This window comes from Trichomycterus rosablanca, chromosome 27, assembly GCF_030014385.1.
Source record: "Trichomycterus rosablanca isolate fTriRos1 chromosome 27, fTriRos1.hap1, whole genome shotgun sequence".
NCBI classification, from domain to species: domain Eukaryota; kingdom Metazoa; phylum Chordata; class Actinopteri; order Siluriformes; family Trichomycteridae; genus Trichomycterus; species Trichomycterus rosablanca.
In genome coordinates, this window is record NC_086014.1 from 8,069,918 (window position 1) to 8,096,496 (window position 26,579).

The window sequence follows — 26,579 nt, forward strand, 5'->3', positions numbered from 1 at the left end:
AGCGAGACACACACACACACACACACACACACACACACACACACACACACACAGAGCGCGAGAGAGAGAAACACTCAAACTCAAAAGAAGCTTTATTGGCATGACAAATAAAGACATTCGTATTTCCAAAGCAAGTTACAGAGAAATAATAAAAATATCAATAAGAAAGAACAAATATATACAAAACAGTTACATGTGCAAAAAATATAAAATAGAATAAAATATTAATAATTTAATATTTAAATTATTAATATATAAAACACACACAGAGAGAGAGAGAGAGAGACGCACACACACACAAACTGATCGTTATTACTACCTCAATAATGTAAATATTATAATTTTTATTGTTATTATTTTGCAGAGCCGTTGCCGAGCTACAGAGAGAACATGCAGAAAAGAAGCAGTGCTCTTAGTATAATGACAAATAATTGAGAAATAAACTATAAACTCATTTAATTATGTTAAATCTGATTCGTTCATGGTGCGAACTGAGCTTTTTGAGCCTAACTTACATCAAAAACAAGTACAGGGAGCGACTGAGGGCTCTGGACCAGGAGCTCCGCGTCTGCCTCTCATCCATCCCTGCCAGAATAAGGCGATTGTGTGCATCATCCCAGGCTCAGATTTCCCATTAAAAGTAAGTCACGTTTACCCCTCCCTCCCTAAATGACACCTTATGGTGTGTGTGCGTGTGTGTTAGCAGTCCGAGGGATGCAGAGTGTATGTTTTTTAATACATTTTAGACTGGGGTGACTTGAGATTTTGCATACTTTTAAAGGGTGCCATGACTGAAAAAAGGTTGAGAAACACTGCATTATAGGATAGACACTGGATCATAATGGAATGAGTGGAAAACAGCAAACCCACTGTCATGGCATTTTGGTACCATTTTAATCCCCAACTCCAATGATTTTTATATAATGGTTAGTTTTGCAGGACAAAATCTCTAAACATTTAATAACTTATTGGCAAAAAAGTTTCAGAAATAGGCTTAACAAAATAAATAATGAATTCTGATGGAACCATATAAACAGTCATAGCTTAATCTGTGCAGAAACATGTGGTCAAAGGTGTGTGGGCACCCCTCCTAATTATTGAGTGTATAAAATCTACTACCTAAGTACTTTGTTTTTAAGACCAAGAACTTTAAGAGAGAGCTTTGTTCCATCCATTTGCATGAGGACTTTCTGAACAAATTCAAAGTAGTACTTCAGCTTTTTGGGGTAAGTCAAATTCAGAGCATAGATTACCCCAAGTATTACTGCACAGGCTTGTGCAACAGACTTGATGTTGCCCAGGATAATGTCTCCATCAACATCAATGCCAATGTCTTCATATTCTCCAAAGGCTCAAACATCTTGTTTGATGACATAAATGTCCATTATAGTGTTGGTCTCTCACAATGTCTTCACCTTGAATGCCCTACAAATGAAATCATATTATTAACACTCTGTTGTACTACTTGTTCCTTAAAGGGTAAGTTCACTTTCTCATTTGAGCTCTTCTAAATACCTTTTGTGTGATTACCAGGAACCTCGGACTGTTTTATCTAATATAAATAATTTGCTGTAATGATTCTAAATCTGCCTAACAGAGCCTGGATTTGAACCAACAATCTTTCAACTTACAGTACCTATATTGCTTTATTACAAATATTCTACACGTTTGTCTAACACAGTCACAGACAATTTTGTATCTCTAATTTACCTTACTGCATGTCCACACAGAAAAGGCCCCAGATCTCTCCACCTGGGAATCAAAACTAGGACCTTCTTGCTGTGAGGTTACAACTGGCCTTCATAAATATTCATATATTCAACATTCCTGATAATACTGCCATGTTTTAAATGCAATAGGATTTTGCTGTATTGCCACGTAGTGACATAACCACTTGTGAAATTGTGTATAACAAACATGGACGCAGAGAGCAGTGCCTCAGCTATGAAGAACCCATGTAAAGTGTAAAACTTTAACCTGACATTAACCTGCTTAACATGAACTAAAGGCCATCTCTCTCTTTGATTTTAATTTTCAGCTAGAATATCGATATAAATTGAACAAAATTAAAACTAGCAAGTAAACACATAATATAGCTATATAAGAGCATGTGCATTTATATAGACCTCTTTATTTGATCAAAAAACTTTATGTGACAGTTGATGAGACAATATTGTTATCGATAAATAACCTAAAATGTGATTGCTCTCATTTTTAGTGCCTAAGTAGTTCTGCTCTCTTAGACAATAAAGTGCCACATACAGTGCCTTGCAAAAGTATTCAGCCCCCTTGAACTTTTCAACCTTTTGCCACATTTCAGGCTTCAAACATAACGATATGAAATTGTAATTTTTTGTGAAGAATCAACAACAAGTGGGACACAATCGTGAAGTAGAACGAAATTTATTGGATATTTTAAACTTTTTTTAGAAATAAAAAACTAAAAAGTGGGGCGTGCAATATTATTCAGCCCCTTTACTTTCAGTGCAGCAAACTCACTCCAGAAGTTCAGTGAGGATCTCTGAATGATCCAAAGTTGACCTAAATGACAGATGGTGATAAATAGAATCCACCTGTGTGTAATCAAGTCTCCGTATAAATGCACCTGCTCTGTGATAGTCTCAGAGTTCTGTTTAAAGCGCAGAGAGCATCATGAAGACCAAGGAACACACCAGGCAGGTCCGAGATACTGTTGTGGAGAAGTTTAAAGCCGGATTTGGATACAGAAAGATTTCCCAAGCTTTAAACATCTCAAGGAGCACTGTGCAAGCGATCATATTGAAATGGAAGGAGTATCAGACCACTGCAAATCTACCAAGACCCGGCCGTCCCTCTAAACTTTCAGCTCAAACAAGGAGAAGACTGATCAGGGATGCAGCCAAGAGGCCCATGATCACTCTGAATGAACTGCAGAGATCTACAGCTGAGGTGGGAGACTCTGTCCATAGGACACAATCAGTCGTACACTGCACAAATCTGGCCTTTATGGAAGAGTGGCAAGAAGAAAGCCATTTCTCAAAGATATCTATAAAAAGTCACCTGGGAGACACACCAAACATGTGGAAGAAGGTGCTCTGGTCAGATGAAACCAAAATCGAACTTTTTGGCCACAATGCAAAACGTTATGTTTGGTGTAAAAGCAACACAGCTCATCACCCTGAACACACCATCCCCACTGTCAAACATGGTGGTGGCAGCATCATGGTTTGGGCCTGCTTTTCTTCAGCAGGGACAGGGAAGATGGTTAAAATTGATGGGAAGATGGATGGAGCCAAATACAGGACCATTCTGGAAGAAAACCTGTTGCAGTCTGCAAAAGACCTGAGACTGGAACGGAGATTTATCTTCCAACAAGACAATGATCCAAAACATAAAGCAAAATCTACAATGGAATGGTTCACAAATAAACGTATCCAGGTGTTAGAATGGCCAAGTCAAAGTCCAGACCTGAATCCCATCGAGAATCTGTGGAAAGAGCTGAAAACTGCTGTTCACAAACGCTCTCCATCCAACCTCACTGAGCTCGAGCTGTTTTGCAAGGAAGAATGGGCAAAAATTTCTGTCTCTCGATGTGCAAAACTGATAGAGACATACCCCAAGCGACTTGCAGCTGTAATCGCAGCAAAAGGTGGCGCTACAAAGTATTAACGCAAGGGGGCCGAATAATATTGCACGCCCCACTTTTCAGTTTTTTATTTCTAAAAAAAGTTTAAAATATCCAATAAATTTCGTTCCACTTCACGATTGTGTCCCACTTGTTGTTGATTCTTCACAAAAAATTACAATTTCATATCGTTATGTTTGAAGTCTGAAATGTGGCAAAAGGTTGAAAAGTTCAAGGGGGCTGAATACTTTTGCAAGGCACTGTATTTACACTAATACATTAAATATTGATAAATCTAAATCAGAAGGAATATGGGGAGAGAATGCATTTCTCTCGCTATGTTGGAGAACATGAGTGTTTTTTTGGCAGAAATACAACAATTTGTATTACTTTACTTATATTTACCATTGAGCATTATTTTTGTTTGTATGGTGGAAAATAAGTATTTGGTCAATAACAAAAGTTCAACTCGATACTTTGTAACATAACCTTTGTTGGCAATGACAGAGGTCAAATGTTTCCTGTAAGTCTTCACCAGGTTTGCACACACTGTAGCTGGTATTTTGGCCCATTCCTTCATGCAGATCTCCTCTAGAGCAGTGATGTTTTGGGGCTGTCGCTGGGCAACACAGACTTTCAACTCCCTCCACAAATTTTCTATGGGGTTGAGGTCTGGAGACTGGCTAGGCCACTCCAGGACCTTGAAATGCTTTTTACGGAGCCACTCCTTCGTTGCCCGAGTGGTGTGTTTGGGATCATTGTCATGCTGGAAGACCCAGCCACGTTCCATCTTCAATGCTCTCACTGATGGAAGGAGGTTTTGGCTTAAAATCTTACGATACATGGCCCCATTCATTCTTCCCTTAACACGGATCAGTCGTCCTGTCCCCTTTGCAGAAAAACAGCCCCAAAGCATGATGTTTCCACCCCCATGCTTCACAGTAGGTATGTGTTCTTGGGATTCAACTCAGCATTCTTCTTCCTCCAAACACGACAAGTTGAGTTTTTACCAAAAAGTTAACGAGGTCAAACAGGTTCCATTAATAGGTAACAAGTGGAGGACAGAAGAGCTTCTTAAAGAAGAAGTTACAGGTCTGTGAGAGCCAGAAATCTTGCTTGTTTGTTGGTGACCAAATACTTATTTTCCACCATAATTTACAAATAAATTCTTTAAAAATCCTACAATGTGATTTCCTGGATTTTTTTTTCTCATTTTGTCTCTCATAGTTGAAGTGTACCTATGATGAAAATTACAGACCTCTCTCATCTTTCTAAGTAGGAGAACTTGCACAATCAGTGGCTGACTAAATACTTTTTGGCCCCACTGTATATCATAGCCTACCTTAACCCCAGGAGACCCAAGCAATGTTATCCCTGACAAAAAAAATCATGTTTTTTTAGACATATAGCAATCCACTGATCAAAAAACTAACAATTTTTTTTTTTTTTGCTTCACTAAAAATGTTGTAATATTGTTGCAAAAATGCAAAAGTAGGTTATTGTTGATACAAACATTTTGTATTTTGGATACAAAATGTTTTCTCACAAATAATAATAATTAAGAAACAAGATGAAAAATTAATTTATTTGTAAGTAACAGTAAAAAAAATAACCTTGAAATTGATTTTTTATTACATATTTAACGTAAAAAATCCATATTTGTATTTTATTATGCTAAAAAAAACTTTTGTGTGTTGCTTATGTATTAGAAGTATAACCCTATGCTTGGCATAGTATTTTTTGCAAATTAGTTATCTAACATGAACAGGAAATGAAAAGACTTTTCGTGTCCCCTACTTATGAAACTTAAAAGAAGCAATTTGTTGTGGTCATTGAAGCTCAACCTAACATTGCACTTAACATATGCAGTGGTTATACATCCATCCTTGCACTGTGCACACCAGCCTCTTTTGTCCACCTTTATTGGCAATGTTCCATGTTATCCATTCGGGCTGTCCGGGAGGTTGGGGTGGGGGGGCAGTCTGGCCATTTCGTTAGGGGCATTTTTACATTGGGGCTTGAAGATCTTCCCTCATCTAGAGATGGTCTCTGTCTTATCGATGTGTTCACCTGAATAACTGAGATGGCAAGTTAGGCCTGAAAGTGCCTCCTTCTCAGCCCATTTTTTTAAGATCTGGAGGGGTTCACAATCACATCTGTACAGTAGCCAGGCATTTACCATAGGCAGTATGATTGTATACCAGAAGATGTACAAGTACCACCAGTTTTTTGTCAAGTGCAATCTTCTCAACTTACATACAGTGTATCACAAAAGTGAGTACACCCCTCACATTTCTGCAGATATTTAAGTATATCTTTTCATGGGACAACACTGACAAAATGACACTTTGACACAATGAAAAATAGTCTGTGTGCAGCTTATATAACAGTGTAAATTTATTCTTCCCTCAAAATAACTCAATATACAGCCATTAATGTCTAAACCACCGGCAACAAAAGTGAGTACACCCCTTAGTGAAAGTTCCTGAAGTGTCAATATTTTGTGTGGCCACCATTATTTCCCAGAACTGCCTTAACTCTCCTGGGCATGGAGTTTACCAGAGCTTCACAGGTTGCCACTGGAATGCTTTTCCACTCCTCCATGACGACATCACGGAGCTGGCGGATATTCGAGACTTTGCGCTCCTCCACCTTCCGCTTGAGGATGCCCCAAAGATGTTCTATTGGGTTTAGGTCTGGAGACATGCTTGGCCAGTCCATCACCTTTACCCTCAGCCTCTTCAATAAAGCAGTGGTCGTCTTAGAGGTGTGTTTGGGGTCATTATCATGCTGGAACACTGCCCTGCGAACCAGTTTCCGGAGGGAGGGGATCATGCTCTGCTTCAGTATTTCACAGTACATATTGGAGTTCATGTGTCCCTCAATGAAATGTAACTCCCCAACACCTGCTGCACTCATGCAGCCCCAGACCATGGCATTCCCACCACCATGCTTGACTGTAGGCATGACACACTTATCTTTGTACTTCTCACCTGATTGCCACCACACATGCTTGAGACCATCTGAACCAAACAAATTAATCTTGGTCTCATCAGACCATAGGACATGGTTCCAGTAATCCATGTCCTTTGTTGACATGTCTTCAGCAACTGTTTGCGGGCTTTCTTGTGTAAAGACTTCAGAAGAGGCTTCCTTCTGGGGTGACAGCCATGCAGACCAATTTGATGTAGTGTGCGGCGTATGGTCTGAGCACTGACAGGCTGACCCCCCACCTTTTCAATCTCTGCAGCAATGCTGACAGCACTCCTGCGCCTATCTTTCAAAGACAGCAGTTGGATGTGACGCTGAGCACGTGCACTCAGCTTCTTTGGACGACCAACGCGAGGTCTGTTCTGAGTGGACCCTGCTCTTTTAAAACGCTGGATGATCTTGGCCACTGTGCTGCAGCTCAGTTTCAGGGTGTTGGCAATCTTCTTGTAGCCTTGGCCATCTTCATGTAGCGCAACAATTCGTCTTTTAAGATCCTCAGAGAGTTATTTGCCATGAGGTGCCATGTTGGAACTTTCAGTGACCAGTATGAGAGAGTGTGAGAGCTGTACTACTAAATTGAACACACCTGCTCCCTATGCATACCTGAGACCTAGTAACACTAACAAATCACATGACATTTTGGAGGGAAAATGACAAGCAGTGCTCAATTTGGACATTTAGGGGTGTAGTCTCTTAGGGGTGTACTCACTTTTGTTGCCGGTGGTTTAGACATTAATGGCTGTATTTTGAGTTATTTTGAGGGAAGAATAAATGTACACTGTTATATAAGCTGCACACAGACTACTTTTCATTGTGTCAAATTTTCATTTTGTCAGTGTTGTCCCATGAAAAGATATACTTAAATATCTGCAGAAATGTGAGGGCTGTACTCACTTTTGTGATACACTGTATGTGCACACTAACACACACTAACACACATTGTGCACATTATTCTGCGAGAGAGTAACTGAACATGTAATTTAAAAATATTTAAGGACAAAAAACTTTCTAAGACAGTTATTCAAATTATAGTACAAGAATATTTGCTCAAATGTCACTAAAACTAATATTATTGTTTGTAAAATAGTAGTGTCATTAATTTGATATGCATTTACTCTTTTGTAATTATGACCACTGGGGCCCAGTGTTGTATTTTTGCAACATTTAAAAAACTGCCCACAAATCAACTGGACAGAGAGCAGTTTGTTAATATATTAAATATATCTGTTACTTAACATCATAACATGTAGAAAAATATACTACATGATAACTTTCCATGTTTTCAGTGAAAACAGATGCATGTGGTTTAAATAAGGGCAGCCTATTTGTTTGACTTTAAGGAAGTACCTGACCTTTACTGTAGTTGTGGCTCCACCCACGTTATTGCACTAGAAAAGCTTAGAGGGTGGGCTGCTGGAAAATGTTGGTTTGGCCATTTTTAGACATAAATAGCTATAATGGCATCATTTAAAAGAAATGTTGCAGTTCTGCAACTGTGGGTCTCCCGGGGTTAAAACGCTAAAACACAGCATGGCTCAGTCAGATTCTGCGAGAGAGTATCGTACTGCGTATCGCTCACACCAACTTCAAAATTCACAATATGGTTCCTGCTTAATGTGTATTTATTTGTATTATATGGTTCCCAGTGCAAAATTTAAATATCATAAGAAAAAAACATTGTAAAAAAAAACAGTGTCTGGAGTTAAAGAATCTATTCTATAGCAGTCAACCAGTGGCGGCTTCTGCCAAATCCCTCAGGGGGGGCAATTGTTGCGATGATGGCCAAGGTGACCCGTTCAATGGGTTAATTAAAGCTTAAATAATTAACATCTTAAGTCATCTGTCAGTTTGCCCTTACAAATAACTATGAACATGGAGAGAGACCAGCTTTACCATTAATCATAAAATTAAGTAATGCCTTCACACTAACAATTTAATTCATTCTTCATCAGATAGCATTTTATTTTAGGTGCAGCAGATCCTGAGGTAATGGTAGTCGTGTTGACAAGATCGCTAGCTGCTCCAATTATCGCTACACCAGGTTACGTGTGACGCAAGCACGTACGTGCTAGCCCTCCCGGAACCCATACAGATTGTATTGCAGTGCCCACAGTTAAAAAAAAAAGTGCCTTAATATGAGAGTCTATCAGAGCAATCCGGGCGATTTTCAATCAGACTGAAATCACCCAAAAGGGGCGGTACTGTATGGATCACAACTCGACGCTGATTGGACTACGATATTCAGAGGCAAGACAGACTGTCGAGAACAGTCACAGCTAGTTTAACACTGGCTGAATGTGATAGAAAAATTTCTTCCCTTTCGCCCTTTGGTGGTGCGTCGCTCGATCGCCCTAAGGGACAAGCCGCCCATGGACAACTATCTAACGTTACTTTGCTATCTAAAATTACTTTGCACCGCTTAACTAATCCATCATTCATCAAATCAAGTTGGATCATATCATATCTAACACTGCATTATGTCCACGTCTATGACAGTTAAAACACTGTATAGTGTACAATATTTTGCTGTGTAATTTCAAGATGACACACTCACCTGAAATGGACTGTAGAAATGGGCGTATTTGAAATGTAATGTTATTGGTTGTGTTCATAAGCATACTCAGTCAGGACCTCAAGTGACCTTAGCATTTATTCCTACTAAAATGAAGAGTCAACATGTATGTTTAAAACAATGAAATTAGCTTTGGTAAGTTAATAATTATTTGGTAACTAACTTGTCTAATTTAAATGTGTTCGTTGAGCCGTTTAGCTAGCTGGCGAACTATCAAAGATTTCGACTCTAACGACTAATATTTATGTACATAAATGCCATGCATATGTTAGATGCATATCCATAACATCAAATAACAGATATGCAATAGCTTATGGTGTAATTGTAGAGTAATGAAGTCTTCTCAGATAAACATAATCTCCTCAGAGACGAAGTGTGCACATGCGCAGTTTCGACCATAAGACCCAACATAGTAATTTCTAATACATTTTAGGCAAATCTGAGCTTAGTTGAATGTTTTTCAAAATTGCTTATTATTATTAAGTGAAAGCTAAAACTTTTATAAACATGGGCAATGAAATAATTAATAATAAATAATATAAAAATAATTAGATTGTGGTAGAAATATACAAGTAATTCCCTAATTAGGTCATTATTTATTTTTTCTTGGGTGTAACTGCTGGTAATGTGGCAGCCCAGCGCCACTAGTTGACAAAATAATTTTTATGAAAATGTTCATTAGTTATTCTTCAAAAAATAAGATGAAACCTAGATTCCTTATGTTAAATAAATCCTGTCCAAAAAAGGCTAAAAATAAAAGAGAGACAGACAGGCAGACAGAGATTTACTTGACAAAAGCAGCATTTTCCTTAAACAGACCATGCATTCATTAACAGCACTTTAGGAATCCATGCCAAAAACATGCTTACTGGTTAATCTGGAAAACATATGTAAAAAAAGATTTCAGTCATCCATTTCTTCAAGACATTTTTGTCCAAGCATAAAATGATTAATTAATCATTATTATTAAACTTTGATCCATAAGGGACACTTTATTAGAAAAAATGTTTATTCAGAAAGAATGTTCAGTATATTTGGGAGTATGACACTGGTAGTGGAAGGGACAGGAACAAATGTGATGGATTAGCCACCTATATCGACTCTCCATTTGTACTGTTGCTCTTCGACTCAGCAGGGACGCAGCACAGACTCCTGCTGATGTCTCTTTTTGTGGTAGAAAGTGGTCTGTGGCCTGAATCTTTGGCTGAATCAAAGTTTTCCAGGGACACTTTGTCTTGATGGCATCCAGTTTGGGTGCAGGGCATAGAAGGTATTCGTAGTAATCCACAGCACTCGTACAGTCCCTGCGCTGGACTAGAGGAAAAGAGGTGCCTACAAGGGTGGCAGCACTGATAAAAGAGTAGCATAAAGAACACTGCAAGCACATAGCCCAGCAATAACAACAGTTCAAGCACTGGGGCATCCACCTGCTGATAAAAATCAGTGCGATGGGTAAACCAGAGCAAGATCAATGCTACATTCTCAATGAACCGCAAGCAGTAGTAAGCCATCGCTCGCTTCCAACCATGGCTTTTGTCAATCAAGTCGGGGTCGTCGAGCTTAAGTTGCACAGCCGACCAGCAGAAAACATTGATGCCGGCGTAAAGAAAAGTTAGCATACCAAGTGCAGTTGCAGTGCCCACTCGTGTCAGTGTCTTCTCAATACTCTCAGGAAATGGAGAACCACTGTGCCAGAATGCTGCCCACGGCTGCAGGAAGAAGATGACAAACCCAAGCATGACAACAGGCAGCAACCAGGCCTTCAAGACAGAGCCGAAGAGCACAAGCACAGCTACACGAGTGGCAATTTCAAAGCTACGCCACAACAACATGCAGACGTATGCTACTGGGCGCACTGACACTGCGTAGTCATCATAGCGGATCTTGATGGCTAGAATGTTACACCGCAGTGCACCATAGATGATGGACAGTAGTGAGATGACCATCAGGGTGCCTGATAAAAGAGAGAGGTTCATTAGAAGGGCTAATAGATGTCAAATATGCATAAGACAAAGAAAACTGGGTAAAATATGGTGGGAGAATCTTTAGTTATCCAAGTTGTGTTAAAACAAGCACAGATCTGAGTGCTTAAAATTCTGTAGGAACTACTATGCATCTGATTTATGAGACTGTTGTACAGCATCAAAACGCCCCAAAGTATTTTCATTTCAAGTTTGATAAAGTGACGTGTACAACTGAAAAACTAAACTTTTGTGGAATTATCTACACTGTTTCATTTGTTTGTTTTAACATTTGATTTGATCTTCATTCAATTTGTCATGAATAGACCAATAACACACGGTTATTTACAGTCCTTGGCTGATTTCCCCGCTTCTGTATTTTTTTTTATGTAAACCAGGCCCAGACAAAAACTACATTCAGTGAAATGTAGGGTAACACAGGAATTGTAGACCAGTACCCACTGTTTCTTGGTATTATCCTCAGCTGGTAACATGAAAATATACACAGTGAGTCAAAACAGGACCTCTTTACCTTTGCCTTTAATCTTGATAAATTTTCAAAATTCCTTTACTGTTGCAGTGCCAGATTATGAAGAATAATACAGACTGAAGATTAGCTAGAAATTTAGTGTGTTCTTGAACTTGGGCTCTGCTGTTATAGGTACTCTCACTTTTCGGTCGGTCTCCCATGTCTGTCTTGATTACCATGTGTAATCTCTATCAGCCCCTCTGGTTGGTCATTAAATGTTAGTGTATGGTGATGAATATGAGTCTGTGTCAGAGAATTAGATTCTGTGATAATGTTATTATTGTATTGATTCGTGTCCTGGCTCCTTTCCTGGTTATGTCTTGCTCTGGTTTGTTTGTCCTTGTTAATGTTGTCACCATCCTTGTTAATGTCCTGTATAAGCTTAATGTAGTTATTAGCATTTAGACATTAGCATTTGCCATAAGCATAGAATAGCATTAGCTTAGTGTACATAGATTTACTTGTGTCTACATGCAATTCAACATCTGCTTTATAACAATACTACATCCATTTGCCACCTGCTCTTGGGCACATTGCTGCCCATGAATGTAGTGAATCTGATATGGCTTCAGCCCAAGACAGTAGTATTGCCCTGTTAAGATTATTACAATATGCATGTGCTTGATTGGCCTGCCTGTAGTCAAGACCTGTCTCCGTAGGGAATGTACAGAATATCATGAAAAGGAGAATCAGACAATGATGACCACAGACTGTTGAGCAGCTGAAGTCTTGTATCAAGCAAAAATGGGCAAAAATTCCACACAATGTTTGCCAAATTGTGACAATTAGTATTCTTTAAAAAGTCTAATTAAAAGGAAAGGTGATGTAAAACAGTGATACACATGTCCCAACTTTGTGTTTTGCAGACATCAAGATTAGTTTTTTACATTTAGAAAATACAATTAAGTTGGAAATTCATAATTTGTACTTTTGTCAGGTAAATAAAAGTTCAAGAGAATAAACAAATTACAGTGTTTTTTATTGTCATTTTACAAAATGACCCAACTTTTTTGGAAATTGAGTGTACGTATACACCAAATCAACCATAATGACTATATTTGAAAAATTTATACAAAATTAAAACTCTCTTTAGACCCCTTTGCTGTTACACTCTAAATTATGCTCAGTTGCATCCTGTTCGCAGAAATTATCTTTAAGCCTATTTTATAGATGTGTCTAGAAGTGTAATGAAGTCCAATTGTTGCAGTTTGAATTAAGTTTGCTTAGTTTGGAATGACATACACTTGGCCTGTAACGGTTCTCGATTTATATTGAAATGTCAGGAGTAAATCAAGCTATGAAGTCCAATGATCTGTGGATGTCCACAATTAAATAAGGGCAAAGCATAGATCAGGGCAAGAATATAATAAGAGTTACTCCATGACCACAGTGGCCTCAATTATTTAAACAAAGACAAAGCTTGGCACAGCCTCGAAACCAGTGTGCCATCTGGCCAAATTGGGCACCCGAGCATTAAGTCCAAGAAACTGTCTGAGATCATATTATGGCTAGGCATAAATCAGGGAAAGGATAATAAACATAATAATAAATATTTGAGTCTTTTACGAACCACAGTAGCTTTCACAATTTTGAAATGGAAGAAGGCAAAAACTTGAGCCTTCCTAGATCATCCAGAAAAGAAGGGCCTTGGTCTGGGGGTAAGAAGGAACCCAACAGTCACTCCAAAAGAGCTCTAAAATTTGTGTTCAGAGACTGGCGAGCTTGTTGGATGGATAACCATTTTTGCAGCACTTTAGAAAACATATCTTTACTGTCAACAAGCAAGACAAAAACACTGTTAAGTAAAAGGTTGCTAAATGACATATAAAGATTTTCTGGTCTTGTGAGATAAATATTTCACTCTTTAGGCAGAACAGCAACCACTATGTCTGTAAAAAAAAACAGGAAAGCACATTTAAAAAAAATATGTCTGTTTTCATTACTTAGCCTGAATCACAGTAAAATGAAGCCTACTTGTTAAGGCTACAATAACCACTGTGTACAATTAAGTGCTTCTGAAACCTCAATGCAGTTCAGTATGTCATTTTATTGATTTAGCTTCTTTGTGGTTTCTGCTGCAGGCTTAATTGCAGTATTTAGCTAATGCATAGACAAAAAAAACTGCGTGGCTGCACTTGTTTTAGTGCTTATAAAAAGCTCTTATTTATTTACTGATATCCTTTAAAACCAAGCATGTATCCTTCAGATAGAGTTTAAGGAAGCAGATAGCTGAGTCATGGGGTGAAGTGTTTCTCTGGCATGTGAGAGAATCAAGACAGCTGTGTAGAATGTAACAATTGAGCATGAGGAACATAGCAAATTTTCTTATGAGGAAAGCTAATAAATGTAAACATTATACATACTAACTATAAAGTGCCACCAAAACAATCTTTTAAACAATCAGCTTTATCTGTATGATTTGAAGTACTGTGGTATATATTTTTTAATGTCTAATAAATTACTAAACTTGTGTTGTGTTAAATAGGATGCTACTAAATTCACAGGAAAATTTGCTTAATTTCACGGACGTGTTTTTATAGTGCCACATTTCACAACAGTCATTAAATTACAATTATAAAAGGAATGATAGAATACATGGAAGCTACAATACAAAGCATAGCCTACCTTAATGGTTGAATGTAAACCTAAAACATCCAGCAACAGTCTCAAAGATGAAAATTCTTGTCTGTGTTTTGACACCAACACCATCACAAAATAATAAATAATAGGTTTGCTATATTTTTTAAGCTTAACAACTTTACATTAACTGTAGTCCAGCTAGTTAATTAGCAGTTTGTTTACCAACCTGTTAGATGCTGACTATAGCTAGCTGACTGCCAACTTGAAAAACTGACATTGAAAAATTACTAATGTTCTGGCATGTGCTGACATAATTGCGGACTCATTATGGTGCATTCTGTTCCGGACAAAACATAAATGTCCGACATTATTTTTCAATATGAACACAACCTGAAATTCTTATATTTACTATTACCATGCCAACATGTAATGCACACTTTTCTTGGTTAAAAAACAGCATGTCATTATTTTAACCATCTAGTGAGGTTTTAACATCTAATATCCACTACATAAAATATTTTCAAATTTTATTTTAGTTTTGTAGTGGATACTTAATAGTGGTAAAAAAGGTATTATACTTATACTTTGTACTTTTCTCTAGGCAAAAATGAGTCGTGAAAACAGCCTTTGCTGGTTTCTCTTTTTTTATTTATTTATGCATTTTCTCCCTTTTTCTCTAAATTTTTTAAACATAGTTGATTTGTCTTCCGTTGCTGGGGATCCTGGTTGCATTAGAGGAGGGTATATTTGCCTGCTCACGCCCCTCCGACAAGTGCGCAGTCCTTGTGGACCCTTGCATTTTACAAAATAAAAAATTGTTAAGAAATTAAACAATTAAAAAAACTGACATAATTTCTTAAAATTTACTAGTTTAGCAGTTGGCCTTGTATTACAGTCTTTTTCAAACAAATTATTATTGAACACTCACAGATGTTTAGAACATTTCAATGTGTTAATAATTGTAAAAAAAAAATAGCTGTGTTCTTTCTACATCAGTCTGGCTGTTAACTAAGACACTGCTGTCCACAGGAGAAAAGCTTCTGGATTAGCACATGCTTCCAAGAATAGGAAGAACCATATATAAACCTAAGGTAAGACTAGGGCTGTTGGTTAGCACACCATTAAAATGTACTTTGTAGCCTAATTTATTAAAAAATGTAATCATTAAAACTTGAGAACACCCACATCAAATAAGTTGTCTAATATATGTACAGTGTTCAATGTACAGTACATGCAGCTATTGTGCAGCATTGTGTTTGATTTATATCGTTGTAAATGCGACTCAGGCATAATGAACAAGGTTTAACGTGACTACTAATGTGTATTAATACTAATGTGTATCAAGTAATTTCATTAGTGGAGAGAACTTATGACCAGTGATAATTGAGAGAGGTTTAGTGTTTCTATGTCATTCTTGTAATACATTAGACCATGTTAAGCTTTATTTACGATAAGCATTTTCTCTCTCTCCTGAAGCTGTTTCTCTCCATTTCTCAGCACCTCAGCAAAGTGAAACTACCAAACATTGGGGAAAATACAGCTATACATAGATGTGGATGCTTTTAGAGTGGATTTGATGGTAATTTCACACAAATGCATATTCGTGTTGTGGTGCACTTTGATGACCTTTTACCACATTGCTCAAGCCAAACGCTGAGCAAAGAGGCAATTTGTGCCAAGGCTCGCAGAAGACCGCAAAATGCTTCTCATGTGAATGTGCCCTTAGTGTGATATCAAACCTGAGGGTCATTTTGAAAATAATTACATGTATATATATTATACAAACAAAGGACAGATATTGATCTGATCCTTTCAGAACAACAACTGACTTTTCTAAACATTAAAAAAAAAAAATACATTACTTATTTTTAAAGCTTTTGTCTACAGTTTTGTGCAGGATGGTCCATCTCACACAATCTTACATTGCCAGAGTTATACTTCCATTCAGTATTTTTTTTTCTCCCACTTCATTGTCAAACTCCATCTTATGCACAACATCTATGCTGGCTGAGGAAGACCACAGACTAGTAAGCAGCTCCCCACCACCAAACACGTAAATTCATTAGACTCTTTTTTAACCAACTAGTAGCAGACTTTTACATAGGAAAACATTTTACTTAAGTTTTCATAGGTTTTTTTTCATAGATTATTTTGGCTTTTTGACCCTTACAATTGTGTCTGCTGAGCCACCTTCAGTCCACTGGAGCCACTGAGACTGTATATAGATAAATAAATAGATGTGGGTGGGTGTGTTTTTTTTTCTCACCTCTCCCAATAGAAACATCCCTTTGTAGCACACAGATGTAGAGCTGCAGTGTAAGTTGTGGGGCAGAGCCCAGAAAGGCCTGAATGACTGAGGTTCGAGCAAAGGCTGCTCTATGGGTAACCAGCTTGCCCTCAGCTTGCCCCACTTCATGCTCCACCTCCTCAGCTTGGCCACTCCGTGGCATCTGCTTCTTCCGTGTAATGGTGACATATGGCTCCTCCACCTTCCCAGAGCCCCCATAGATACAAAAGGCATCCAGGCACCTGCCCAGAAAACAAATATTTGGGATTCCTTATTAGGGGTTAGGCATATCATATAATAAAATCATATAATATATAAAATAATTAAATTTTATTAAAGCTTTAGCTTGGGTTGCAATATTATCAAACAGTATGTGCTCAAAAATGTGTGAACAATTGGCCACGGGTTTGCATAACAGCCTCCACTTTTCTGAAGAGGCTTCTCTAAATTTGGGCCAAATTTATTATGTCTAGCACTGATTTTGGGTGTAAAAGCCTGGCTAACAATAGCTGTTCTAGTTCATCCCAAACAAGTTAAATAGAGTTGAGGTTAGGGCTCTCTGCAGGCCACTTTCTTCATACCAAACTTGTCAAGTCACTGCTTAACAGACCTAGATTTGTGAGGTACACTCATGTTGGTACATAAAAGGGTCTGAATCTGCAATCCTGATGCACTGTTCAACAACAGTAACTTATACACAAAGTTAAATGTAACATCACCTAGGATTAATTTACAGCATACATGCAGCACCACAAGTATTTTTACGCAAACACAAGCCGAAGACAAATCTAAATTTTTAGTGATGAAAAACTCTTCAACAGAAAATTTTTATTAAGGCACCAAAGTACCAATGTATCACGGTGTTGCATCAGCAGAAAAAAGGGAAAAATACTGCCTGGGGATAGGGTGCCTGCAGAATCTAATAAACAGTTTGCCCATTTACCTTGATTATTTGCAAGGCCTTTTTTTTTTTACCAACAGGAGGTGTACGATACATATACATTACATGGCCAAATTACATGGATATCTGACCATGAGCTTGCATGACATTCCTTTAAAAAGGATGGGCATTATTATGGATTAACATTTTAAATCTTTTGCTTACAATTAACAAACATAGGCTTCTCTAAGAAGATGTTGACAATCTAAAAAGTAGGTAACCGATGACTCTAAGGCAGAGAAAGGCTATTAGAAAGATTAGACAGATTCCATTATCTAAAATATAAGTAAGAAATTTAAGAGAGCTTTGGAAAACAATTTAGTACAAAGAGCAGCAGATAATGGTTTATATTCTGGCAAAACCTTAATATGACAAAGAAAAAAAAACATTAAAAGGCTTAGCGAACTGGATTGTTCGAGCACCACTGTACTGTGCAGCATTGCTTGAACAAACATGTTCTAACAAACTTTTCTGATAGAAATCTTACCTGCAACCTTATTACAAAAGTCAATGTTCAAAGTATGAAAAACGACATTTAGGTTCTATTTTGGAAACAAGTGCTGTGTGGACTAAATAAGTAAAGTAAAAACAACCAATTTGGCAACAATCGCCAAAGATAATTTTAAAGATGGGATTGTGTGGTAGCTAGTTGCACAAAAATATTGCACAGGTCATAAGAATAATGGTTTCCAGTAAATATCAGCAAATTCTGGACCAAAACGTGACCCTGGGCGAGAACTGAAAGCATTCTTTATGAAAGAGTGGGTAATTTTTTTTTAAACCATGAAAATAAAGATGTACACCTATTAAAATAACTGTTACCATGTTATGAACTTAACAGGGGGTTCAATATTCTCACAATTCACTTTTTATTTTAAACTAAATCAGGTACAAAGTACCTGAGGTGCTCAGATGGTACACTGGTCTAGTATGCTACCCTAACACCTCTGAAACCTAGGTTTCTCACTGGTGCTATTGGCTGGCCAAGCATCTAGTTAGAAATGACTGGCTATGTCTGAAATGGGACTAAAGCCCTGAGATGGATTGAGGCCCTATTTAGAGTATTCATGCTTTGTGTCCACTGTTTCCATTGAATAAAGCTATGATAAAATTTAAATAAAGTAGCTGTGCATTAACAATTGATAAAGATTGTGGCAAATCAATTTGTAAAGCAGTGCACATAATGTTTTATAAAAGACTTAGTAAGGAAATGCATTTCATTTTACTCTGGCATTCACTGTGTGAAAGAAAATCAAGGTATTAATAATTCATGATCCACATATAATCATTCATGATCCACATATACATATCCCACATATACATATCCACATAAGCATTGACCAGCACTATCTGACTGGACTGGCACAGTTCATGCTGTCATGCTGTTCCGCTGCATGGCAGCAGAAAGAAATGTCAATTTATCAATTATGTACACACTCTAAATAAAGCTCATGGTCAGCTGGGTCTGTCAATGCTGCTATGGCTTTGCTGTCTGATTTCCAGTAATACAGTGACATACTATTCAGAAAAAAGGGATGTAAGTCCTGCTTACATGTGGTGTGCCAATTTATTCCAAAAATGATGGGATTAAGGTCAAGTCTCTGAAAATGAGCAGCTGAAAGACTCTTCTTCTTTCAGCTGCTCATCTACACCAAACCCAGTAAACTTCCTTTATGGTCCTTTGTGGATCATTGTCATGCTGAATCCAAAATAAGCTTTCCCTATGATAAATTAAAACAATTTCGGCTATAGTAAAGATGCATACAATTCTTTAGATTTCTTTAGATTGTGTATTGGAATTTCATAATTTATATCCACTCAAAAAGGGACCAACCATGTATCATATTTTGCTAATGCAGTTAATCTGCATTGAGATACAACATAGTGTGTGTACAAAGAGGTTTTTTGCTTACCATGGTTGTAACAAGTCATCTAAGTGTTTCTTTCATCTTAGACCTGACCACTCTTGTTAACAAGATGTTTCCATTCAAAGAACTGCCACTCAGTGGATATTTTTCGTGTACAACCCCAAATCAGGAAAAGTTGGGACAGTATGGGAAATGCAAATTAAAAAGTGCAGTGTCTTTGTTTTTTTACATTTACTTTAACTTTTATTTCACTGCAAAAAAAAAAGAACTCAACAATTTTATGTTTCATTTATTAATATACATGCTATCGTGCATTTTAGGCTTGAAACACATTTAAAAAAACTTGGGACAGTAAAGCATTTACGACTTTGTAATCTTGCCATTCCTGCTCACAATACTTAAAAGACATTTTGACACAGAGGACACCAACTGTTTCTCTAAAAGGTTTACTTTTTTTTTTACATTTATGCTGCGATCACAGAAGTGTAAATTACCTTTGCCAGGGCACTGACACAACCCCATACTATGACAGACCCTGGCTTTTGGACTTGTTGCTGATAACAGTCTGGATGGTTCTTTTCGTCTTTGGTCCGGAGCACACAACATCCATTTCATCCAAAAAAGATCTGAAATACAGACTGGTCTGACCACAATACCTTTCCACTGTGTATTGTTTAAAGTGACATTTGTGAATGTATTGTGAATTTGTGAATGTATGAACTCCATATTGTAATGCTTGACAAAGGTTTTCCAAAGTGATCCCTTGCCCATGTGGTTATATCAGCTATTGATGAATGATGGTTCTTGATGCAGTGCCATCTGAAAGATCAGTGATTATGGGTGTTCAGCTTAGGCTTTAACACTGAAATTCCTTCAGATTCAAATTTTTAAATAATAATAAGCTTTTAAAGATTTAAATAATTTTCTCATGTATTTGTTGACAAACTGCAGATCCTCTGCCTATCTTTGCTCCTCTAAGACTTAGCCCCTGTAGATTACAGGTGATTACAATCACCTGTTGACATCACCTGTTTAAAAATCACAATTTTAATTTCATACCATAGTTGCCCACCTTTTTTGTAATATGTTGCAGTCCTGAAATGCAAGAGTGGATGTATATTAACAAATGAAACAAAGTTCACAGGACAAAACATGAAATTCAAACTGTCTAAAATGAAGTATGTCTTTTTTGTCTCAACTTTTTCTGATTTGAGGTTGTAAATGGCATTGTTTTGGCCATATACTTTGATCATTGTTGTTTTAAAAAGTTAAGTTTGTGTGTAATCTGCAGGATGTTCCTGTATCAGGCTGCACTGATCCACCTTAATTCTTACCGGTCTCTTTGTTTATGTTGCTGAGAGTTATCCACACAGCATGATGCCACCATGACCATGCTTTACCACAGGGATGGTATTAGCCAGGTGATGAGCAGTACCTGTTTTTATCAGACATGAAGCTTGCGGTTTTGCCCAAAGAGTTTAAGATTTTCATCTCATCAGACAAGAAAATATTTTCCTTATGTTATCAGAGTCATTAAAACGCTGTCATATTCCTTTCATTTAACAGTGACTTTAGTTTTGCCACTCTACCATAAAAGCCTGGTTTACAGTGTTGCAGAGATGTCTGTCTGTTCAACAAGTTTTCCCATTTCCACAAAGAAATGTCAGAGATCTTTTAGAGTGACTGTTGGGTTATTTCTTATTTGCCTGACCAAGGAAGGTGACCTTTTTTCTGAAATGCAGGCTCTGTACTTCAAAAGTACAGTTGCGCCCTCACTTTGCGTCAACTCTGTCTGATTGTTTTTATAATCCTTATTAAACCAGACAATGTCATAATAACAGATAAAACTGATACTACCAATAAAAAACAAGATTAAGCACCAGTGAATGATTCTAACGGGTTCATCAACGGGAACCCAACTGTGAAACTCAGTTACTCTTCCTTCTGTGCTCTGTGTCCCTTCTATGTTACAGCACCAAGGGCTTCAAACTATCAAGCTTTTGCAGTAGGCCACTGAATTGTCATTGCTTTACCCCACCTACTTATTGTTTACATGACTGTACAGATGATACAAGGGCCAGGAAGCCCTCTGGTCATGTTAATGGAGATGGAAGAGAAGATGCAGGAAAAAGATGGAAAAAGAGCTGCTGAAATGTCCTGAGAGTACTATAGTTAAAATAACTATTGACAGCACTGAGAATGAAAATGGGCAAGCAGTTGTGTATGATGCACACTGCTGGCTAGCAAAAGCCATTGATGTAGACACTGAACAGCAAAATGTGAAAGTGAAGTTTATTTATCCTCATGGTGCAACAGCAAATGTTCACGCAAACTATGAAAGGATATGTGTCTGTTTCTGTACAGTCAAGTCAAATATATTTGTATAGAACTTTTTACAATGGACATTGTCTCAAAGCAACTTTACAGAATCCAGAGGCAACAGTGGCAAGAAAAAACTCCCTTAAAATTACAGGAAGAAACCTTGAGAGAAACCAGACAGGGACCTCCATCCTCCTTGGGTGGCCTGGAGGATAGTTTGAATAAATAGGATTTACACAACTCATATATACACACAATTAAATTTAACTAAAAGTCATAACTAGCAAAAAAATAATAATGTAAACAATTGGAGTTCTTCTTTATTCAGTCTAGTCTGTGATAAAGTTTGGAGTGAAGTCTTGACATTTTTGATGCAAACACGCCAGGTTTCCATCACATCTAGCAGGAGCAGCATTGTTGGCACACCAGTTTCGACTTGCAAAGTCAAAGACATTCTTTTAAAAATAACAGGCAATCCATGTTCATTTAAATAAAGCTGTACCAGAGAGCTCTACAGCATAGCCCCTAATGTAATGGACTTCATTGAGCCGAGCATATCCGATGCCTGTTGCATACCAACTGTTTTTCCTCTGATTCAATTAAATGGGGGACGTTTCTGTTGTTGTTGCAGGGTGTTGTATAGTAATGCTTACCTCTACACTAAAGCTAATTTACAAACCTTATAAATGTTACACAAACATTTAGAATCTGATGCCTGCAAGACACTTCCTAAAAGTTGTGACATAGGCAAAATAAGAGTGAAAACAGATGGACATCAAGTTCTCTGTGCCAAAGACCCAACTAGACCCTCACCCATGGCAAGGGTGACTTGCATATGTGTAAAGGTACCATTGACATGGAGGCTAATACTGGGATTTTTTAAAGACACATGCTGCCATCAAGGCAAATTTTTTTTTTGAGAAGTCGATGATTATTTCAGCAAGATAATGCCAGGCCTCATTCTGTACGTGCTACAAGAGCATGGCTTCATAGACACACAATGTGCATACTTGACTGACCTGGCTGCAGTCCAAATCTGTCTCCTATTGAAAATATATGATTCACGAAGTGGAGAATAAGACGATGGAAACAATGGAATGTTAAGCAGCTGAATTCTCATCTTAAGCAAGAATAGACAAAAATTCCACTTGCAAAACTGCAACAGTTATGGCTTCAGGTCCCAAACTATTAAAAAGTCATATTAATATAAAAAAGTTATGGAACACGAGGGTAAACAACCTCTGTCCCAACATTTGGAGTTTGTTTTAGGCATCAAATTCTAAATGTGTTTATTTTATATTTATATTACTTCTAATGTGTGTGTACAGTTACCTGTTAATTTTTTTTTTTATATTTACCTGCTCTACTTACTTGTACTTCAAAATTCAAGTGTATCCTAGTACTCACCTGTCTTAAGCCCTGTAGAAAAAATAGTGACGGTTATATTTATTACCTGTCTGAAGTCTTGTGGAAAACATTGCTGGATTCATTACACTACATAATCACTTTCATTACTAATTCTAGTTCTAAATTAGTTACATTTATCTGATGCAACTGATGTAACTTTCAATGAGCATAGAGTTGCTTGAGGGCACACTAGTGTGGTATTCCCAGGTGGAATTTGAGTTCATGACCTTTTGTTCACCAGGCAGCAGTCCTAATCAGTCCTCTACACCACTCCCTCCCTTTCCCCTTTCCCTTCCTTTTCCTCTACAACTTCCCTTCCCCTAGCCGATATTATGTACATGACAGAAGGAAACATTGTATCTTAGATGAAAAGTGAAAGGAAAATGACAGAATGACAGAAAACTTCACAAAGCTATTGACATATTATAAGTCTGACAACAGACAACCACTAGAATGATTCTGGTACCTACATGTACAGTTACAATTAAATATGTTTTGAAAATGTATTAGTTATTTTTCTTAGTCTGTTGTGAACTCAGTTTAGTTAAGTTATACCTGACACCCCTAATGTATTGATTTTATCTCCATCGGTTGTTTGTCAACACCATCAGTAATTGTTAACACAATCAGATTTTTTTGTTAATTTAAGTTCAAATGTTTGTGATTATACATTAAAACAGCAGCTTAACTACATACAATGACTTCTTTGCGGAACATTGATTATATATGCTATATATGAGTATAAATGAGTAGTTTGAATGGTTTGGAAAAGCATACACATGGGTATATGAGGTCTTACAGTTTACACTGCACTGCCACAAAACCCAAACAGGTTTTTAGGCCACTGGAGCAGAAAGACATTTTAAATGCTAATTGAAACAAATTCCTACAGACACACCCAAAAACCTAGTGTAAAACCTTAATAATTAAATTAAAAGGAAGAATAGACTACATATTTATACCCATGGTTTTAAAATAGCATGTCCTTCCTATGTACAGATACATTTGATCATACGTATAAAGTGTCTCTTGACAAGGTTGGACCCAAGAAAAAAGCCAAATCAGAATCCTATGCTAGGTGTACAGTGGTGTTCAAAAAAATAGCAGTCCAACACCATTGACCTGATAAATCACTGTTTTTAGTAGAAATGCTATTTCTACATAGCAAAAATTTTACTTGAAAGTGTAGCAGAGTAATGAAAACAAAACAAACCCAACAATTAGGACATGCATGCCGCTCATTCTGAGTAATCAAAGCATTGATTGAAAGGGGGTTGTTCAAAATAATAGCAGTGAGGAGTTCAATTGGTGAAGCCATTCATTCTGCAGAAGAACGGGTGTCAATTTTGGCCCTTATTTAAGGTAGGAGGGTGGCAAATGTTGCACAGGTTGGTCATAGCTCATTTCCTTTTGAAATACTGGGTAAAATACTGGGTTGTTCCAGACATTGTTCTGATGAACAGCATACTTTGATTAAAAAGTTGATAGTAGAGGGAAAAAACATACAGAAAAGTGCAGCAAACTATAGGCTGCTCAGCTAAAATGATCTCCAATGTCTTGAAGTGACAACTAAAACCTGAAAGACGCGGAAGGAAGCGTGGAACTACTGATCGATTGGATCGAAGAATAGCCAAAATGGCAAAGGTTCAGCCAATGATCACCTCCAGAAAGATCAAGGAACATCTGAAGTTACCAGTGAGTACAGAAGATGATTAAGTGAAGCCAATTTACCAGCAAGAACTCCTTGCAGAGTCCCGTTGTTAAGAAAAAGACATGTTCTGAATGGGTTCAAATTTGCCAAGGAACACATTAAGTGAAGAAATGGCTCAACATTTGTGGACTGGTGAAAGAAAATTTTTTCTTTTTGGGTCTAGTGGACGTAGACAGTATGTCTGACGCCCCTTGAGCACTGAATTCAAGCCACAGTACACTGTGAAGACAGTAAAGCACGGTGGTACAAAATGATGATATGGGGATGTTTCTCATACCATGGTGTTACGCCTAGTTATCACATACGAGGAATCATGGATCAATTTAAATATATCAGAATACTTGAGGAGATCATGTTGCCCTATGTCGAAGAAGAAATGTCCTTAAAATGGGTGTTTCAACATGACAATGACCCAAAACATCTTGGTTACAGACAAACAAGATTGAGGTAATAGAGTGGCCAGCCCAATCCCCTGACCTCAATCCCACAGAGAACTTGTGGGCTGATATCTGAAATGCGTTTTTTTGAGGCAAAACCCAAAATTGCAGAAGAACTGTGGAATGTAGTCTAATCATCCTGGACTGGAATACCTGTTCAGAGGTGCCAGAAGTTGGTGGACTCCATGCAACACAGATCTCGGAAACAATGCCACTAAATATTAGTTCAGTAATTTAAAGTAAAGTAAAACCTCAAACATTTTTAGTTTATAGATACATTTTTTGAGAAAAATGCTGGCACTGCTATTTTTTTGAACAGCCTAATATTCATTTTTCTTAATTTTCTGTAAATGATGAACACAAACTGGCTAAATTTTGTTAATGTTTTGATTTAGAATTGAAAGTGTAGTATTTTCAGTGCATTTGCATTCATGGAACTAAAAGTTATTAGAATGATTTTATGCTTTATTCACTTTTTAAAAATCACTGCTATTTTTTTGAACACTACTGTAAATGTTTGTGTCCAAATAGACAAATTTTTTATTTTATTTAAAAACAAAGACTACTTAAAAACAAGTCTTTGATGGATTAGAAGTAGGTGCAACACATGTGACACTACCCAGTCCAATAAGCTTTAAAGGCTGCTATAAAAAATAAAGCGCCTTAATAGCTGGCACCTTTAAGCTGTTAGAAAAAACGTTGGTCCATCAAAAAAAGGTTGAAGCATATGCCCAGCATGCCAGCTGTTTCAACAACCTTCTACCTACCTACATTGCCGTGCTAATTCAGCAGTACCAGTTTTCAATGATCTAAATCCCGTATGAATTTCCTACATATTATCTAATCAGAGCTTCTTTTTTGGTGTTTTTTTATTAGATCTGGGCTAATTATTATTTATTTTAGTGAAAAAAGTAAAGGTGTTAAACGTACCTGATGACAGGACCGAGCTGCAGAAGGTGCAGCAACAGTACCAGCGGCCTGTCTCTGCTCAGGTCTCGGTGGATGAAGATGAGGGTGAGCTGAACCAATACGCAGGGTACCAGAGTGAAGAGCAGGGTGAAGCCCTGCCAGATCTTATCTCCCGCTGAGCGGTATGTGGTGCTCAGGTAAATAGCAGCCGTGGTTTCGGCCGTAAACAGAGAGACCGACACCAGGACAGAGCTGGGCAGTCTCATTCTCTCGAAATCATTCCGCCATCCTGATCGTCTCGCTCCTTCGTGGCTTCACTGACGGAGATGGAGAGAAACAACGGCAAAACAGCGAGAGGTTGGGTTGCCATGTTCTCTTTAATCGTTCCACAAAACCAGGAATGAAACCTGACTTACTTATAGGACACCAAGCCAGCAAGTAGAAATATCATGCAAAAACACATT

At 37.6% G+C, this 26,579-nt stretch overlaps 1 protein-coding gene and 1 long non-coding RNA gene across 2 annotated transcripts; one reads left to right on the forward strand and one right to left on the reverse strand.

Moving 5' to 3' along the window:
* The first annotated feature begins 215 nt into the window (after positions 1 to 215).
* LOC134304026 (uncharacterized) lies at positions 216 to 16,053 on the forward strand. Its single transcript, XR_010007737.1, has 3 exons — positions 216 to 640; positions 15,267 to 15,328; positions 15,735 to 16,053. It is a non-coding gene; the product is annotated as an uncharacterized LOC134304026 (long non-coding RNA).
* Positions 9,734 to 26,442, reverse strand: xk (X-linked Kx blood group (McLeod syndrome)). Its single transcript, XM_062989553.1, has 3 exons — positions 26,137 to 26,442; positions 16,504 to 16,766; positions 9,734 to 11,121 (listed from the first exon to the last, which is right to left on the reverse strand). Exons 1-3 carry the CDS (start codon positions 26,379 to 26,381, stop codon positions 10,259 to 10,261), a joined length of 1,371 nt encoding a protein of 456 aa, XP_062845623.1. The 5' UTR covers positions 26,382 to 26,442; the 3' UTR covers positions 9,734 to 10,258.
* Between the last annotated feature and the right edge of the window lie 137 nt (positions 26,443 to 26,579).